The following is a 17,836-nucleotide window of genomic DNA, read 5'->3' on the forward strand; positions in this document are numbered from 1 at the left end:
GCAGACTCCCGACATTCCTCCACTCGCCGCCGCTCCTTCAGAAGCCGCATTGCGCCTGCGCCGCTGGAGCACGCTGATTGGCTGAGGGGATCCCTATATAAACGCAGCGCAAGCTCTGCCCGGATCTCTTGTTACGGCCGCCATTTTAATACTCGGGTCGGACCGCGAACTCAATCCTTTTTCTTGCGTCTGTGCGCGCGCTTTTTTTTTCCTCTCGGCCCGTTCCCGGTATGGAGGAGAACACCGACTACGGAAGTAGCAACAATAACAACAATACAGGCTCCGGCAGCGGAGGCCAGGAAGATTTCGCCGAGGGCTCGAAGATCAACGCCAGCAAGAACCAGCAGGATGACGGGTACGAAGGGAGGACAGGCAGGGGGAAGAAACAGCTTTGCAGAAGGAGTGTGAGGGGAGAAGAGGGGAGAGTCGATGGGTCGGGCGCCATTTTGGCCTGTAAGAAAAGTAACCGGGGAGCCCTCAGCGGGGCCTTTCGCCCGGCAGCTGCCACGTGATCGCGCTCTTTCCTTGTGAGCGTTGCACCTCCCGCCGCCGTAATTCCCTTTGTGTCTTTTCACCCCCCGCCTCTCGCGGTAGGGGGCGGGTCTCCACGTCCGAATGGGTGGAGCAGTGAAGGAGTTGATAGTTGCCTCGTGACGCAACTGGCAGCCTATGGGCGCTTAGTGGGCGGGCCTGGGTGGGGAGTGGGCCCTCAGCGGCCGAGATTGCGCGGTGCCGGCCCCGCGGGGTGGGCGGGGCGAGCTCGTCCGGGCAACGCCTGAGGCAAGGGAAGGAAGGAGGGCGGAGTTGGCAGGAAGGTGCTTCGAGGGCGGGGCGAGGCAGGCGCCGCACAATTGTCTTAGGCCCAGGCTGGGGCTGCCCGTTCATTCGCTCCTTTTCCGTCTTGCCTTCCCTGCAGGCACGCGCGCTTCTCCGTTTCACCCGCACAGAAGCCTTGCGGGGTAAAGAGGCTAAGAGCGTGGCTGGCCGAAAGCCACCCGATGTGCTTTTAGTTCTAAGAGTGAGCTTAGGTCTGATTCCCCCCAAGTCCTAGCCTAGTACCTTCACCAGGATGATCTTGCCGGGTTCACCATTTCAGGTCCGGGTTAATTTTTACTGCCGATCTCCTTTCTGTCGGCTAGTTATAGGGGAGCTGTGTGCCCTCGTTGATCGTTCTCAGGTGAGACTCAGTCCAATGCACCTGGACTACATCAGGGTGAGGAAAATTGTCTAAAGCAGTGTGTCTCAAATTTGGCAACTTTGAGACATGTGGACTTCAGCTCCCAGAATTCTGGGAGTTGATCTCCACATGTCTTAAAGTTGTCAAGTTTGAGACACTGGTCTAAAGGGTGATTGGAGGCAAGAGTGCCTTTTAAAGTAGTTATTTGGAAGGCTGCAAATGTTAGAAAGTTAGCCATGTGCAGGGCAGGGTAGCCTAAGGAGAGAGCCATTTTGGTGTCCACAGGCTGCACATAACATTTGGAAGCCACCATGGATCTACCAAAGATGCGAAGTAGCTATCTTATGAAATGTGTAAGTTTTTTGGATTGTTACTTTGGGTGCAGAGGAGGGATTCCTAACCCTTTCTTAGAGGATATAGTACAGTTCTTGAGTGCTTCTAGTTCTGGTGTAGTTCTGTTGTTTGAGAATTAGATAGAGAAGTCTGTTCTTAATGATCTTGGGTTAGTTATGTCTGCCCTCAGCCAATTCATGATCAGTTGCTGCAAAAGTAAAATGAGGTGGAACTGTATGTGCTGCTCTGACATTAAGAAAATAATGAAGCTTAGAATTGGTGCATGCTGAAATTCTGTATAGGAAAGTTTGAGGATAATGAGCATTGACCTCCTTTGTATCTGGAGTTGCTGTTTTTATAGCTAAGCTTGATGCCTGTTAGCAGAATCAACAGCTTACTTTTTTTTTAATTGTATGGCATAGCAGTTTGGTGTTCATGTTGCTTTTTTCTTGCTGGGAAATCCTTGAGAGGTTCAGCAGCCAGATGTGTGGACTATTTAGCTGTGACAAGTTACCCAGGTTGGCTCTTGGGCTGAGAGAGAGGGACTGGCCCAAGGTCACCCAGCTGGCTTTCATGCCTGAGGCGGGACTAGAACTCAGTCTCCTGGTTTCTAGCCCAAACTGGCTCTCAGCTTACTGGTTATACCTTATCCTACTGCAAACTTTGTGGCTCCATTAGCTTTTTGTAGTTTTTTTTTTTATTTTTCCTGTTTCAGTTAATTGTCTTAATTTAAAAGAAACATTTGCTTGAGAGCTTTGTGAAAAGAAACTGCCACTTTTGCAGAGAGCTACAGTAGTTGGAACTTTCACTTCAAATCCATAACCTTCTTGCCTGCATTTATGGTAAGGAGAATTCACACAGTGCAGTGTAATGGTTAAGGTATTGGACTGGCACCAGGGAGACCTGAGTTCTAGTTTATTCTCAGCCATAGAGGCTCACTGGGTAGCTTTGACCCAATTATATTTGTTCATCCCAGTCTTGCTGTTGTGAGGAAAAATGGGAGGAGGGAATGTCTTGAGCTCATGAACAAAAGCAGGTTATACTATGAGAGTGAACAATTGAAGTGATAATTCGCAAAACATCTTTGTATATGGGGCTGTAATAGTTCATGGGTACAGTGCTATATTCTGATTTTATAGGAGGATGTGATGTGATTGCCATCTAACTTGGAATAAATCATGTGCAAGTTTTTACTGCTTTTTAAAAATATGTTTCCTTGGAATCTGTTGTTGCATGTCACTGTTTTGTCAACAATGTTTAAGTACTCCATTTTTTTCTTATTTTCCTTGATCTCCAATTACATCAGTAGCCCTCATGGCAGTAAATCAAATAGATAATTTATGTTATCTTACTAAACTGCTTTAATTCAGGAATAGCACCCACCTTACATTTATTTTGGAATAAATCCCACTGAAATCCATTGACCTTTTCAATAAACACGCTCAATATTTTGTGTATGGAGTTGAGATAGCTTGCCATAATTTCAGAATATATACAGAATTGCTCTTAGATGTAAAAGGCTGTTTTTAAAAACTTCCAAGTGTTAATTAGCAGAAGGGGGCAATTTTTGAGATTGGTTCTGTTTCCTGCAATCATATATTCAGAAGAGTCACGCAGAATTTTCAGACACCTAATTTCAGTATTTGAACAGAAGTTTAGAGTTCAAAAAGTGTTACTTTAACTTTTATTAGAAGTGTGCCAGTGCTGTTGGACTGCACCATCAGTTTCTGAACTCAAGACCACCCTAAAATGGTATTTCGTGGTTGAATGAGGCTGTTTTGAGTTTGGAATGTTTCCAGAACAGCTGAAGCAACTTTTTTTCCCCCTTAAGATTGTGTTTCATGTTCAAAATGTGTTCCCTACTGAACTCTCACATGCTAATAAACTGGTTTAGATTGTTCAAAAGTTGACCCCTCCCACCTTACCTGCTTTAGGTGATACTGAGGATCATCTTCATGTTTTGTAACTGTTAGAAAAGATTAAATGGCTTCCACATGAAAATTACATGTTTTGTGATAGAAAGCAGGTGAAAGATGACACTCTGAAGGATTTTCTTTTCTCCCCCTCCTGTTTCAATTAAAAATTGTGGTTCTGGATTTTTTTTCCAAGTACAGTTTGTGCCTGAACCACAAATGTGATAACAATTTTTACTTTCTGTGGATGGAAGGAAAGTTATGCTACATGACTTGGAGCAAATTAGCTAATATTTTTTTGTTGTGTTAGATTAACATAACTGCATTTCAGTTTTTGAAACTTCTTCTCTCTATTCCAGCAAAATGTTCATTGGTGGTCTGAGCTGGGATACAAGCAAAAAAGATTTGACTGAGTATTTGTCTCGCTTTGGAGAAGTAGTGGATTGCACAATAAAAACGGATCCGGTCACAGGAAGGTCAAGAGGGTTTGGGTTTGTGCTTTTCAAAGATGCTGCCAGTGTTGAGAAGGTACGTAGTCATCTCTGTGGGTCCATGGAACCTTCTCTAAACAGTTTCAAACACCTGTGTTGATTTTTCTTCCAGAAGTTAAATTTTCAATACATATCTTTTTAGGTCTTGGAACTGAAAGAACACAAATTGGATGGCAAGTTAATAGATCCCAAAAGGGCAAAAGCTCTGAAAGGGAAAGAGCCACCAAAGAAGGTATTCGTTGGTGGACTGAGTCCAGATACCTCTGAAGAACAAATCAAGGAGTATTTTGGTGGTTTTGGAGAGGTATAGTTCATTTAATGCTTTATTTAATACAGGGGAGGGGTGTTATCCAATATAATGTCTAGTAAAAATGTAGCTTATTGCAACCGGTTTGAGTGGGTTTAACCATTTTCTTTTGACAAACTTAAATCAAGAAACAGGAGGGCAAATGGAGCCACGCAAAAATTGGGAATAAAGTTGCATTGATGAAGGATGCGAGGGAATATGCTTTGTTTTTTTACCACATCAGATTTGTTTGTAGTAAGTTGGTGATTGTTTTGTCAAGGTAAAGATAACAGGTTATTTTTGGTGTAAGAGTCCAAACTGGAAAGTCAAGGGAGAAATAAGTTGGCAAGGAATGCAGGCATGGTGAAATTGTTATCAGTACTTACTTATTAAAAGTTGATGTTGTATGGCAAAAGTGAAGGGGCTAAACTTTGTGGAATGGTTTAAAAGATGTAAACTACAACTACTACATAAAATTTATGATACCTTCCAAGCATAAAAAAGAAGGAAAACTGGTAGGTAGAGCAGATCATTTTAAAAGTGACAGTACTGGAGAAAAAAGAATAGAAAGCTAAAGGGTGGGTCAGGTACTCAGGCCGAATGAATACACTTTGATTCTTTTTAATGTGGCTTTCAGATTGAAAATATAGAGCTTCCCATGGACACAAAAACTAATGAAAGGAGAGGTTTTTGTTTCATCACATACTCAGAAGAAGAACCAGTAAAGAAATTGTTGGAAAGCAGATACCATCAGATTGGTTCTGGCAAGGTATTCGTTGTTACCTATTTGCAGAAGCTGTGATAATTGTGCATTCTTCATATATTTTGTATTAAAGTTACACACTCTTGTTTGTTCTAGTGTGAGATCAAAGTAGCACAACCCAAAGATGTATATAGGCAGCAGCAACAGCAACAAAAGGGAGGCAGAGGTGCATCATCTGGTGGGCGTGGGGGTTCCAGAGGACGTGGCAGGGGTAAGTATGGAAAACTGTAACTTGAATTTTAACTGCTGAAGAATATAACTTAAAAAAAAAATAATTTGGGAAACTACAGTTTCAGCATGGAAGAAAAGTACGTTCTTGCTTGTGTTGTGAATCTTCATGCAAAAGGGCAGGTGTAGCATTATATAAGCTTGGAATACCAGAGTAGAGACCACTTTCGACAGGAATAAAGGAAGTACCTTGCAGATTTCACCCATATAGTAGCTTCTCATTTTTTATTAATTTAAAAGCATGATAGACTTAATGCTGCAATCGCTTCATTTTAGGTCAAGGCCAAAATTGGAACCAAGGGTATAACAATTACTATGATCAAGGATATGGAAGTTACAACAGTCCTTACAGTGATCAGAGCTACAGCAGCTATGGGGGATATGATTATTCTGGGTACAATTACCCAGGTTATGGCTATGGCCAGGGATATGCTGACTACAGTGGTAAGATGATTTTCATTGACTTCCCATCTAATTGCATTGTCAGTTTAATTTGCTTTTCTAGTCACTCTTCCCAGAGAGAGCTGGTAGCATTGTAAATACTCAGAAGCGGAGGTGCATTTCTTTCGAAGGCATTTCCTGCAGAGATGAGGGACCCAATACTTACATTAGCTTTTCAAAGAAGGGTTTAACTGTTGGTTGTTATTTTTAACTGTGTTAATTGAACTGTCTGTAATGTCTTGATTTTGAGTTTATTTTATTGTAAACCACTGAGACGCTTTGGTGTTGTACTAGCTGAAATAAATTAAAAACCTTAAGTCAATATTCTGAGGTGCTTTTCAAAGTAACAGTTAATGTAGAAGATTCTGTAACATTTTGTCAGTGTAATATTTCAGAATATTTTGTGTTTAAATAGTAAGGTCTAGGTTGACAGAATGCCTTTTTGTCGAATCATCCTGCAGTTTCCTATGGTTCTAAGGCTGCCAATGTTCTCTCTTGCAATAGGACAGCAAAGCACATATGGAAAGGCATCCCGAGGTGGCGGCAATCACCAAAACAACTACCAGCCATATTAAAGAAATATTTGGGAAGAAACAGGTGTGTATTGGGTGAATGTGTCACCTCCCATACGTCTAATCTAATTTAAAGATCAATAGACAAATAAATAAAAAAATCACTTTTCTTGGATAGCTTGGTTTTTTAAAAAATTAAAACTTGTGTGAATGTCTGTTAAACTTCCTGTTTTAAGTGTCTATAGATCTTTAACTCTGTAAAAAGTGGTTCGTCGTCCTTAGTATGTCAGAGAAACATAAGAGTTTTTCTGCTTACATTTTTTGTGTGCCAGGTGGTGTAGACGAATAATTAAACTTAATAGAAGTGTTAACCAACAGGTAAAGTACTGAAATGGGTACAACTTAAGCAAAACAAGATTGTTGTCTTCTAACTCTGACATTATACCTTGTTTGTACCCGCCAGCGGGAACTTCCTTGCAGGCCGTGTGTCACCCTGACCACGTCTATCTCTGGGGGTCGCACGTTGCAGGCAGAGCGCAAGGCATACACCAGAAAACGCTGTCCTGTGGTATGGTCTCTTCCAACTTCATGTACCAGCGTAAAGATTAAAGTGGAAAACTTCAGACTTTGGCTTCTTTTTAAAAATCTTCTTTGAAGATTTAAGTGTCTTAACTTAACTTAAAATGGTTTTTTACAGGAGTTAAAGTGCATAAATGCCTTTACAGCTTAATCATTTTTGGCCTTCTGTTTAGTGTTGTATATCAATTGTGGACCTCATTTTAAGTGTTCGTTCTTTAAGATTTAATGCTTGCTTTTTTCTTTTATAGCTATTAGTGAAATCTACAAACCAAAACGAACTTTTAAATCTGGGAACATTAAAGATCATGTGCAAATAGCAGCTTCTATTTTAACCACCTGGCTAACAATAATTTTCCTTGGTGTATTGCCACTTTCTATTTTCATTAGCAGTTGAAGCTATGAAAGATTCTTCCACAGCTTGGTTTCTAGTAAATCAAGAACTACTTTGCTGAGCTTCTACAGTTCTTTGACATAGCTCCATCATTTGAGCTGAACTGGTACAACCGGGATGTAAAGTGTAATTGGGTTATCAAAAGTATTTCATGTTGACAGATGCATATGATCTTTAACAGTGAAGCAAGGAATAAATAGAGGACTTAAAGCAGTTCATGAAAATGGACCTTTTAAAAATTCTTTTGAGTGTTGCACAGGTCTCATAATGATTTTGTCTTGGTTTTGTAGGTAGAGACTACAGCAAAGCCATCTTGCAGAACTTAAAGGACTGACTGGAGGGTGGTCTTCGTGACATGAGATTGTTTTGTAAAAGACTTTTAGTGTATGACACAGCAGTGTCTGACTGTACATAGTGACTGGCTAGTTTTCTTTATGGTTTTTACTTTTTTGTCCTTTTGTCATCTGTGTTACAATGCCAATGTGGTTATTGTGTTTATACAATTTTATTTGTATAATTTCTTGTTGAATGACTCAAATAAAAACTTACCTTCTGTGACTGTTGATTTTGAGGGTGCACTCTAGGCATTGCTGTATGGTAGAGGTGAACAACTTTTGAGACTCCACTGCCATGCTTCCTACGGATGCTGGGATTTGCGGGTCAGCAGCATTGGAGTGCCGTGTTATGGATATGTACCTGGACTAGAAAATTGCAGTGAGGAGGCTGCAAATATAGAATGATTTTTCAAAACAGTAGTGTCCTGTGTTGTAATGCCTTATGATTTGTTATAATTTTGTTAACCGCCGGGAATCTTCAGAAGTCACAGTATAGAAATATTGTTAATAAATAAATTTCCATGCATTGAACTGACCACTTTGTGATCACATGAAAACAGAAGCAAACACAAACCTTAATACGGTATGTAGTCATCAACTTCGTTAGATGTTGACTGCTAAATAGTTAGGCTTTTTTACAACTTGTAATTGAGAATATATTTAGAATGTACTGCCAACTAGGCCTTGGTTGTTGTCTCTCTCTCCAAAGGTTATGCTGCTCAAATGTGACTGTAAGACCAATTCATGGAAGCAGGATAGTGGGTGTTCCTGGATAAGTAAGATTAGAGCACTTTCAGCACTATGAAAGCAGCACAATTAGGATTGCTGGTTTTCTGCAATATTTTTATTTTGTTGGTTGAATAATGTCTAAAATCAGATTATCTGAAAATATTGGGCTGGGCAAATCTTTCAACAAAGAGGAAAGTACAGCATAGATTATGCAGAAATACCTAAATGCATAAGTAATGATTTACGTTTTTTTAATATTGGGGAAATCTGAATAATTCTCATTTTCCTGAGTAGAACATTTAATAGGATTTTGTCAAACAATGACATGTTAAAATTACTTAAGTAATTTTGTTAACATTGTAAATATAATATTACAGATATAATTCGTTATAAAGATACAGAAATTTAGCGTAGTTGGGGAAGTTTGCATACGGACATAGCATTAAGAATCAACCGTTTCAACACTTAACTACCTCATTCAGGTTTAAAGGGTAATTTTTGTCAGTGACCTGAAGAATGACTTACACATTTTTTTTAACGTTAACTGCCCAGAAAATGGCAACAACTGGCTGATGTTGGCTAATCTCAGAAAGCTAACTCTAGCTGAACGTAATCGGTAGACTACCAGGAAATCTTAGAATTTAAGGCTTGACTGGGAAGTAAAGAAAAAAAAATAGTGACATTTTCTTACTGTTTTCAAGAAAATTACAGATACCTCCAAGAAACCTGGATTTGAGCTTGACTCAAAGGGGGCTTCACTTTTATGAGCTGTTTGCCCTAGTAAAAGCAAGTGATCCTTAAAAACTGCAGCTGGAGCAGGATAATATAATATATTAGGCAATTTTACTTGGTTCATTTTTGGCCAATTTTGAGGCCCAGGTGAGTTTATTTCACAGTTCAACTATGTTTCAGGAACAATTGTAGCAAATTGATCCTCCTATTACAGAAAAAAGGATTATGAACTTGACTATTTACTCCTGATAATTTAACATTTCACTTGCATAAGTAGCTGATTAAATGAGGACAAATAGGTTCCTAGAATGAAACAGCAGAAAAAAACTTGCAGTGCTTGTATTTAAGAATAGAACAAAGCACAACTAAGAATTTTGTTATATAGTGTTTTCAGTATGAATAAAACTTAGAAACTCCAAAATATGAGATTTGGCTCATACTTCAAAATTAATCTTGATATGTCAAATTAGAGCCACTGAATACTCAGCTGGGATGTCCAATGGATTTAAGTGCTATATCTACTGATGATTATTGCAGATAATTTTTTTTTATATTAAAAAGATTTGCTAGGAGCAGTAGTTAAAGAGACCTCCAAATAGGTTTATTTTTCTGATGCTTGTGTGTGTGTACTTTTGATTTTGGATTTTTCTCTAAAATAGTTTTGGGACATCTGTCTTAGACTGTTGTCTCTTGGAGATTGTGGTTGACTTGTAGGCCATTTAAAGGCCTCCGAATATTTTGGACTAACTGCTGCCTCAATCAGCATGATTCATGGTGAGGGACTGTAGTAAAACACACAAGAGGGGTCATGTTGCCTGATCTTGGTCTCTCCAGTTCCCTACTCAGCATGGAAATGCCATCTGCCTGGCAGGCTGCAGTAATAAAGTTATTTTTTAATTGGAGGCTTCGTTTTTGGATCCTCGGCTTTTCTATCCACCCCCCTAGAAGGTGGATAGGAAAGGGTTGGTCTTTATTAGCAAGCGTGCAACGTTATAGGCTGCTTAAGAGTCTGAAAGTTTGCTTGTTTTTTGCAGCAGAGAGGAGTGATCTCTTTCTGAGTACTTTTCTCTAGAAGTCCGAAGCGACTCCTTCAACGTGCATGCACATAGTGGCAGTATTTCTGAGTCTTAAGACACAACACCCCAAATCTTTATGTCTCGAACAGTGTTTCTCAACATTGGTAACTTGGAAGATGTGTGGATTTTACCTCCCAGAATTCTCCAGCTTGCATGCTGGCTGGAGAATTCTGGGAGCTGAAGTTCAGACATCTACAAGCTACCAAGGTTGAGAAACACTGCACTAGAGAAACTAAAGTACTTGAAGCGAGTAGAACACGGGCAATTTGGAACACAGACTCAGGACCTCCGCTTGAATCTGCGCGAAAGTCCGCTCTAGCATTCTGCCTCTATGGTGCACTAACTAATAAGCGCGCGGAAAGGAAATGCGCGCGAGGAAACGGGGCCCTTGCTCACGTGACCGCGCCGCCGCATTCTTTCTGTCAGCCATTTTAGATCGGAATCAGCGAGGCGGCGCCATTAAAGTGCGAGAAAGGAGGAAATAAGCGGGAGCCCGCTCTTTCTCGTAGCCGGAGCTCCGGCCCCCGTGGATCCCGCCTTTCCCCCACAGCGGCATATATTTCTCCCGAGACCGGCCAGCCGAGTCTCTACGGCGGCCCCCATGTCGGACGAGCAGTTCGTCGGAGATGAAGCGGTGGCGGAGGCTTCGGAGGAATCTGAGCAGCTCGAAGGGATCGTGGCCCCCGGCGGCAACGGCGCGGAAGGGGCCGAGGGAGGAGGAGGCGGAGAAGGCGGAGGGGGCGGCGGCTCAGGCGAATCGGAGGGAGCCAAAATCGACGCGAGCAAGAACGAGGAGGATGAAGGGTAAGCGGGCGGCCTCCTTCTCCTCCACCGTCTTCGCGAGGCGGCTCCCCGAAGGCGCAGAAGGTGACAGGCGGCCGGAGGAGGAGACCGAGGCGGCGGTGGCGCCGTGTCTGTCCTCGGCGGTCGCCTCTTCCAGGAAACGCGCCGCTGCTTATGCGTCGCCGCTGCCGGCGCTTCCTTCCTCCCCCCCCCGTAACCCTGGCCCTCCTCCCCCCCTTCTCCGGGGGCTTCAAGTGGCCTTGGAATAAGCGCGCCGAACTTGGGCGGCGGAGGCGCGAGGGGATCGGGCATCGCTGGCGTGGGAGAGTAGAAACTTCGAAAGGAATGGCTCGAATCGTGTTCTAGACAGCAACGTTCGTAACCCACTTCGCCCTCCGCGCACTCGGCCGCCGCCAGCGCATCCCGAGGGAGGGTAGAGGTTGCAGACTTCAGGCAGCTTTGCCGCAGCCGAAGTCACGTTCTTGTGGTCTAAATTAGCGAATGGCATGCTATTACTACTTCCTCTGCCATCTCCACGCCAGAAGCAAAATCTAATTTGGAGTAATGTGTACTTTAGAGTGACATAGTTGGAAAGAGCATACAGTAGAGTGACCTGCCGGATGGAGGAAAAAAGCCTCTTTTTTGTTGGTAAAGGGCCACGTATGCAGCTACAAAAAATGTATTGTGGGATGCTAGGTTATAGTACTCGTACAGCTTTCGTCTTAGTTTCAGGGGGAAGATCTGAAAGTTTGCTTTAGACTTGGGAAATGAATTTGAACGTGTTTTTAAAGTGAAGTGTAGATTAGTGAACACATGAAAAGCATGGACAGCTCAAACACATGGATCCTAATGGAGATCCGTTTGACTTTTGATTTTGCTATTAGCATGGTTGGCTATTAAATGTCTGGAGGGCACCCAATGTGAGAAGATAGCTTTGTATTTTGTATACAGCACAGTATATAGGTTTGGTTCTCTGACATAGAGAAACTTTTTCATGCTGCAGAACCTGTTTTAAAAACTGTTATCAGAACCCCTAATCAAGAGGCAGACATCTAGTGATAAAAACCTGGCTGTGTTTGAGTGAACCTTTTTCCCCCTTTAGTCTGTCACAGAATCCTTTCAAGTCCTGTGGAAAAGCCCTGCTTTAATGCAACCAGAACTAGTGTGTTACTTTAACAAAGCCGCTGTTCAAATATTTCATATGGTTTGCATGTTCTGTTTGAAATATGCAAGTCAACTGTGGTGAATTAGGCTCATAAATATACACTTTTTTGATGTGTTTGAAAAAGGATAATCTTTAAGCAGTTAAGCCAGAAAGACCTTGATTACCTTAAATTACAACATAAGCAGTCCAATAGCTTGCCTAGCACTTTTGTTGCTTGAAATTTTTCCAAGTCACGAACATACTGTTAGTGAAGGTTTGGGGAAGGTAGACAACATTATTGTTGTTTGGTCTTGAGGGCCACAAGGATATGGCTGGAAATGTCATGATATTAGAATAGGTTCGGGTATTTTTTTTTTTTTTTGAACTTTGGGGTAGTTTTTAACAGTTGAGAGACCTTAAGCCTTGCTGAGGCTTAGGATACTAATTTTATCTCTTGGCTTCCCCCTCTCCCTAAGCTGATTTCTCCAGTTCTGTCATAAGCCTCTGGAAAGCCAGGGCCTCTGGTTTCTCTGCTTAAATTCCCAAGCCTTCATCAGAGGCCCCAAATTTTAATTCTGAGGGGTGCTTCAGTGGCCACATGTAGCCAGGAGTCCCTGTTTTACAACATGCATCTGGTTATCTGCCTTTGGAATGATGCATATTTATCTAACAAATGTGCTGATTTGTTTTAACTTAAATATGTGTAAACTTTTGCATGACCCACTTCTGAAAACTAATTATTTTTCCATGTAGAAGTTCATTCAGCCCAAATATGGGGCATTCCACCAAACAGTTACACATATTTCATCACGTGTTGCAAGCAAGTGCTTGAGTACAAGGTGCAAACTTAAGATAAGGCATCCCGTGGCGTTTGCTGGGAAGGGAAGGGGGCAGCCTTTTAAACAAGACTTCAGTATACTGTTTCGAAGTAGAAATGATGATGTTTTTTTTCCTTCAGTATTTATATCTTCACATTTCAGTCTTTTCCCCCACATTTTGACCTGTTTGGGGAACTTGAATATGTGGTATGTTCAGTAGTTTCCTGATTATAAATTTCTTTGTCTGGCATTGCTATGCAGGGAGCGGCTGAACATGTCCCAACTTACCTTTTTGGAAATTGCTGCTAGGTACTTTATTTGGCAGAGATCTACTGTAGTAATATCAATGTTACATTACATGAAAATTCTCCTTGCTATAGCATATGGAATCATAAAGATAATTCATGACAGTGAATTCTGAAAATTTGACAATCCATATTGATTAATTAGTAGATTCTGCATCATGTGCAATTTGTACATAGTTCTAATAACAAAGATATATTCACTTTCAAATTCATCATGAGACTGAAGCTGACATATTACTAGTATTTTTAAACTTGGTGCAAATTTTATTATTGATATGCATTCAGACAAAATCACTTGTGTTTGCACTAAGGTCTAAGAAACCCCATCACTTTGTTTTGTTGCAATAGAGTAAAAGCAGCCTTGGATATGACATGTAAGGAGAGCCAGCCAGTTGTGTGGTCACTTCCATGCCAAGGGGGCAGCACTACTTTATCTTATGTAGGTAAGCTTCTAGCTGTGGGAAGTATTTTAGGCTACTGAGTGGGTGTTAGTTTGGACTGTCAGCAGAATGGAGGAAGGAATGGGGTTTGCTATTAGAATAGTATTCTGATTAGCTTTCTTATTTAAGTAAAAAATACTACGCGTAACCTCTTCTGAGAGAGCCTTTCAGGCCAATTGAAAGCTACTAGGCTATTTGGGGCTTTTCCTTTGCTAGTTTTCTCTTCATGCAGTAATGTCAGTCTGATGGAGCTGTTTCCATCTTCAGATCAGCCTCTAGCCAGAGAAGATTTTGTATCTGGGGTTTGTGTGTGTGTATGGCCACTGTTAGATTCCATGTATGCTTATTTTTCATAGGTTAAATATTAAGATAAGGAATATATTCCAGACACTTTGTTTATTTTTCTAGTGCACATTAGGTCACAGAAAGTGATTGTGAACATGAAATGTTTGTTTTTAAGTATTTTTGTAATCTTGGAACCTTAAAGTCAAATTGGTTATATTTCTGACATATGCTGGTAAGTTAAGAGTATAGTGTTGGCAATTTACAGCTTTAAACTCAATTGTGTCTACAGAAAAATGTTCATCGGAGGCCTTAGCTGGGATACTACAAAGAAGGATCTTAAGGATTACTTCACAAAATTTGGTGAAGTTGTAGATTGCACCCTGAAGTTAGACCCTATTACAGGGCGGTCAAGAGGCTTTGGCTTTGTGCTGTTCAAAGAATCTGAGAGTGTGGACAAGGTAAGCTTTTTAAAATTTATTTCTAATGAGACAAGCACTTATCAGTAATGAAAAAATAAAAATATGTGCAAGTTTTTTTTAGGTTCTGTTAATTTTGGGACAGTGCAAATTAACAGGCATCAATTGCTGCTTTATAGTCATGAAAAGTTAATAGGTTTTATTTTGTAAAGCTCATTTTTTTAAAAAAAGGAAATTGCTTTCAGGTCATGGATCAGAAAGAGCACAAACTGAATGGCAAAGTGATTGATCCCAAAAGAGCTAAAGCAATGAAAACAAAAGAGCCAGTGAAAAAGATTTTTGTGGGTGGCTTGTCTCCAGATACACCAGAAGAGAAAATAAGGGAGTATTTTGGAGGCTTTGGTGAGGTAAGTTAATTGTTACTCATGTCCTAATTAAAGAGTTCCTAATCATTCAAATACGTATTTGTTTTGAGTGTTGGTTTAACTACTTGATTCACAGTTGTTTATATAAGCCTCAGTTTTAATCTTGTCTTCAGTTGGAGAGCACAGAGTACTTAGACTTCATAATCCATAAAGTATAAGTTATCATAAACCAAATGCTTCTTGGAATCCCTTATTTTTTTCCCAGAAGTCCCAAAAGTCAATTTAAATGTTGATCTGTCACCATTTAGAATGTTACGTTTTATTGGTGATAGTTTCCAGAGTTGTAAGGTAATGAATGCCAGCTTCACTGAAATCTACAGGAGTTGAATGGAGAGGGGAATTACACTTATTTCATTATAGAAGCAATTTTATTTATATGGACAGGGCATTTCAAATTAAATGTAAATAGTAATAGTTTTACAGAGATAGGTAAAACTTCAGGCGTCTTTTCTGTAAAAGTGAAATAAGGAGTATACATCCTTAAGGGCTGTCTTTTCTTAGTGTATAGACATATCGATTTATAGGGATGCTGAGTTGGATTTTATATTGATTATATTGGTTGCCAATTTTATGTGTACTCTTGTAAATAAATAAAAGTCCATGTATTATCAGCAGTATAAAAATATTCTCAGTAAATGGGCTAACAGGAGGTTTCTTTAGATTATTTAGTATAATATTTGTTTAATTTTAATAAATAAATGACTATTGACCTTCATAAAAACTAGAACTATAGAATAACTGATTTTTATCAATCTTGTTTGGTGTATTTCCTGATCAGGTGGAATCAATAGAACTTCCTATGGACAACAAAACCAATAAGCGCCGAGGATTTTGCTTCATTACTTTCAAAGATGAAGAACCAGTGAAGAAAATCATGGAGAAAAAATATCATAACGTTGGCCTTAGTAAAGTATGTTTCAAGCTATGATTCCAAAACGCCTTCTTTTTAGAAAGCGAATCCTGGTTTTATTCAGGTCAGTGCTTTGAAGATTGAAGTATAGACAGGAGAGAACAGAAATGGAGAGGCTGGTGTGGATTCCTTGGATGAAGCTACACTTGTAACAAGTGTGATGCATCTGTTGCATGCTTCTCAAAATCCTCTGTTTGGTGAACAAAGAGTTTGGAATCGTTATCAGTGATTAATTACAAACTCATGTCTTTGATCTTGGTTTAATCAATACAACAAGTGCATACCTAATAATGATTTGGTAGATTTGAAAGAATTACATATTTTGCAGAAGGGGAGAAATAATAAGGGGTGCTCTGTGCTGCAATGTTTTTTCTCCCATATGTCATAGGATACGTTATTATTTTGTGTGTGTGTGTATGTGCATGTCATGTAGTCTCATTTTTCGTTTCAGTAAGAGTCACTGAATTTCTAATTGCTTGTGATTTGATATAGTTTAATAATGGTGATAGCAATTTTAAAATTACTTTTCTGAAGTGTATGTTACATGTCATTGTCTTACTAATGGTGTTTTCTTGCTTTTAAAAACTTTTTTTTTGCCCCAGTAACTGTATTTGGAGCTTATATTACTTGGTGAAATTAAGTTAGTTTCAAAAGCAAACATTTAATAAGACAATTTTGCCAGTTAAAAAAATATTACACTTGATAAATATTGATCCAGTAAGTAGATGCAGTACTCTTGAAACATTCATAATTCTTACCATGGTATATGAGGAACTTGTATTTGATGGTCAACCTCTTCTACCAAATTTGCATTTTTGTGCTGTAAAATTTTAAAAGTTATACTGACAAATCACATGATGTGTATATTGCTTTGCCTTTCCCAATGAATGTAGAAGCATTAAAGTAATAAATAAAGACTATAATGTGGAGTAGATAATTGACCCTTTACAAGAATGTCAAAATACCTATTCAGTTGATTTTTTTAAATAATATTTCAGTGTGAAATAAAAGTAGCAATGTCAAAAGAGCAGTATCAGCAGCAGCAGCAGTGGGGAACTCGAGGGGGATTTGCTGGAAGAGCTCGTGGCCGAGGTGGAGGTATGTTTCTGCATTAAAAAAATGCCACCATCTGCTGGAAGGAAATCTTTTCCAAATGTCTGAGTGTTTTGAGCTGCTTATTTACATTTTCTACGATCTTTTTAAATTTTCACCAAGCTTAAACTCAGCCACTAATTTGGTGTCTAGACCAGTGTTTCTCAACCTTAGCAACTTTAAGGTGTGTGAACGTCAACTTCCAGAACTGCCCAGACAGCTTTCTGGGAGTTGGTCCAGATATCTTGAAGTTGCCAAGGCTGAGAAACACTGGTCTAGATGACGACATTTATTTGTGTGCCGTTTTTTTCAAATTTGAGAAGGAACTGCTGGAGGGACATTTTTGAACAGTTGGGAAAGTTATGTAACATATCCACATGTGTGGCACAATGTGATCTAGCTGCTACTTTACCACAAAAGCCCCTAATTGGCTTGCCTGAAATTAAAACACATGGATTGTTTTTTCTACAGCATTTTAAACCATTTTATAGTTAAGTGTGATGTCAAAACCCATGCCATGCATAAAATTATGTCAATGAGAAGTGCTTAGCCAGCATCAGAAAGTATGATTTATTGTCCCTCTTTATCTGAGTTCTTCCGCTGCATGCTGTCTGAACCCGGACAGGTGAGGGTTGGGCTCAAACTGGTTAGCTCCCCTTTCTGGCTTGCTGGGAGGCAGGAGTGCCTGCAAAATGGGCTGTTTGTCTGGGCTTCTCTATGCCCTGCTACTCCTCCCCCACCAAAAAAATAAAATAAAATGGAAATAGGGTAGCGAGAGGAGGATTGCTGAGGTTTTTCATTTTTAAAGAAGAAAGTGTTAAAAAAGAAAAAAGTATGAGGCAGCTTGCTACTATGAAGGTGGCTGGAATTTCTGCTTCGATGGGCATCTAATGGGCATCTTTTGCCATATTATTTAGTACCTGAGCTGAAGGGTGCATGGCTTAACCATCATTAGCATCAAAACTGTGTAATGTACAAATTTACCTTTGTATCTATTGGGAAACAAAAACCTACTGATTTCAGAAGAATTTACCTGAATATGATTGATATTATCACATCAAACCTTAGGTTTGTTTCCATTTTCTTGCTGTAATTCTGCTCTAATTTTGTTGTAGGCCCCAGTCAAAGCTGGAACCCAGGATACAGTAATTATTGGAATCAGGGGTATGGCAACTATGGATACAACAGTCAAGGTTATGGAGGATATGGAGGATATGACTACACTGGCTACA

The 17,836-nt window shown here is 40.0% G+C and overlaps 2 protein-coding genes across 4 annotated transcripts in view; both read left to right on the forward strand.

Moving 5' to 3' along the window:
• The first annotated feature begins 115 nt into the window (after window positions 1-115).
• HNRNPDL (heterogeneous nuclear ribonucleoprotein D like) lies at window positions 116-7,672 on the forward strand. The gene is made up of 8 exons (XM_063310196.1): window positions 116-355; window positions 3,783-3,951; window positions 4,057-4,218; window positions 4,838-4,969; window positions 5,060-5,174; window positions 5,468-5,635; window positions 6,137-6,229; window positions 7,405-7,672. The coding sequence occupies exons 1-7, from the start codon at window positions 231-233 to the stop codon at window positions 6,205-6,207; spliced, it is 942 nt and encodes a 313-aa protein (XP_063166266.1). The 5' UTR covers window positions 116-230; the 3' UTR covers window positions 6,208-6,229; window positions 7,405-7,672.
• Window positions 7,673-10,387: 2,715 nt separating this feature from the next.
• Window positions 10,388-17,836, forward strand: part of HNRNPD (heterogeneous nuclear ribonucleoprotein D) — a 10,279-nt gene continuing 2,830 nt past the window's right edge. For 2 of the 3 annotated variants that reach the window (XR_010068439.1, XM_063310649.1), the window contains exons 1-6: window positions 10,389-10,790; window positions 14,051-14,219; window positions 14,423-14,584; window positions 15,381-15,512; window positions 16,511-16,610; window positions 17,720-17,836. The exon at window positions 17,720-17,836 is cut by the window's right edge and continues 30 nt beyond it. Coding sequence is in view for 2 of the 3 variants with exons in the window: in XM_063310649.1 (XP_063166719.1) it covers window positions 10,588-10,790; window positions 14,051-14,219; window positions 14,423-14,584; window positions 15,381-15,512; window positions 16,511-16,610; window positions 17,720-17,836 (883 nt within the window). In the remaining variant the exon portion in view is untranslated. Of the gene's footprint in view, window positions 10,791-14,050; window positions 14,220-14,422; window positions 14,585-15,380; window positions 15,513-16,510; window positions 16,611-17,719 lie in introns of all 3 variants that reach the window. The other variant, XM_063310650.1, reaches the window with a different exon arrangement.

The sequence above is a fragment of the Candoia aspera genome, chromosome 8 (genome assembly GCF_035149785.1).
Source record: "Candoia aspera isolate rCanAsp1 chromosome 8, rCanAsp1.hap2, whole genome shotgun sequence".
NCBI classification, from domain to species: Eukaryota; Metazoa; Chordata; class Lepidosauria; order Squamata; family Boidae; genus Candoia; species Candoia aspera.

Excerpts from the sequence above, each read along its gene's own strand:
- HNRNPDL (XM_063310196.1), top strand. The coding sequence starts at position 231 with ATGGAGGAGAACACCGACTACGGAAGTAGCAACAATAACAACAATACA. Across the intron at positions 356-3,782 it reads AAGAACCAGCAGGATGACGG|CAAAATGTTCATTGGTGGTC; the intron begins GTACGAAGGGAG and ends TCTCTATTCCAG. Across the intron at positions 4,219-4,837 it reads ATTTTGGTGGTTTTGGAGAG|ATTGAAAATATAGAGCTTCC; the intron begins GTATAGTTCATT and ends TGTGGCTTTCAG.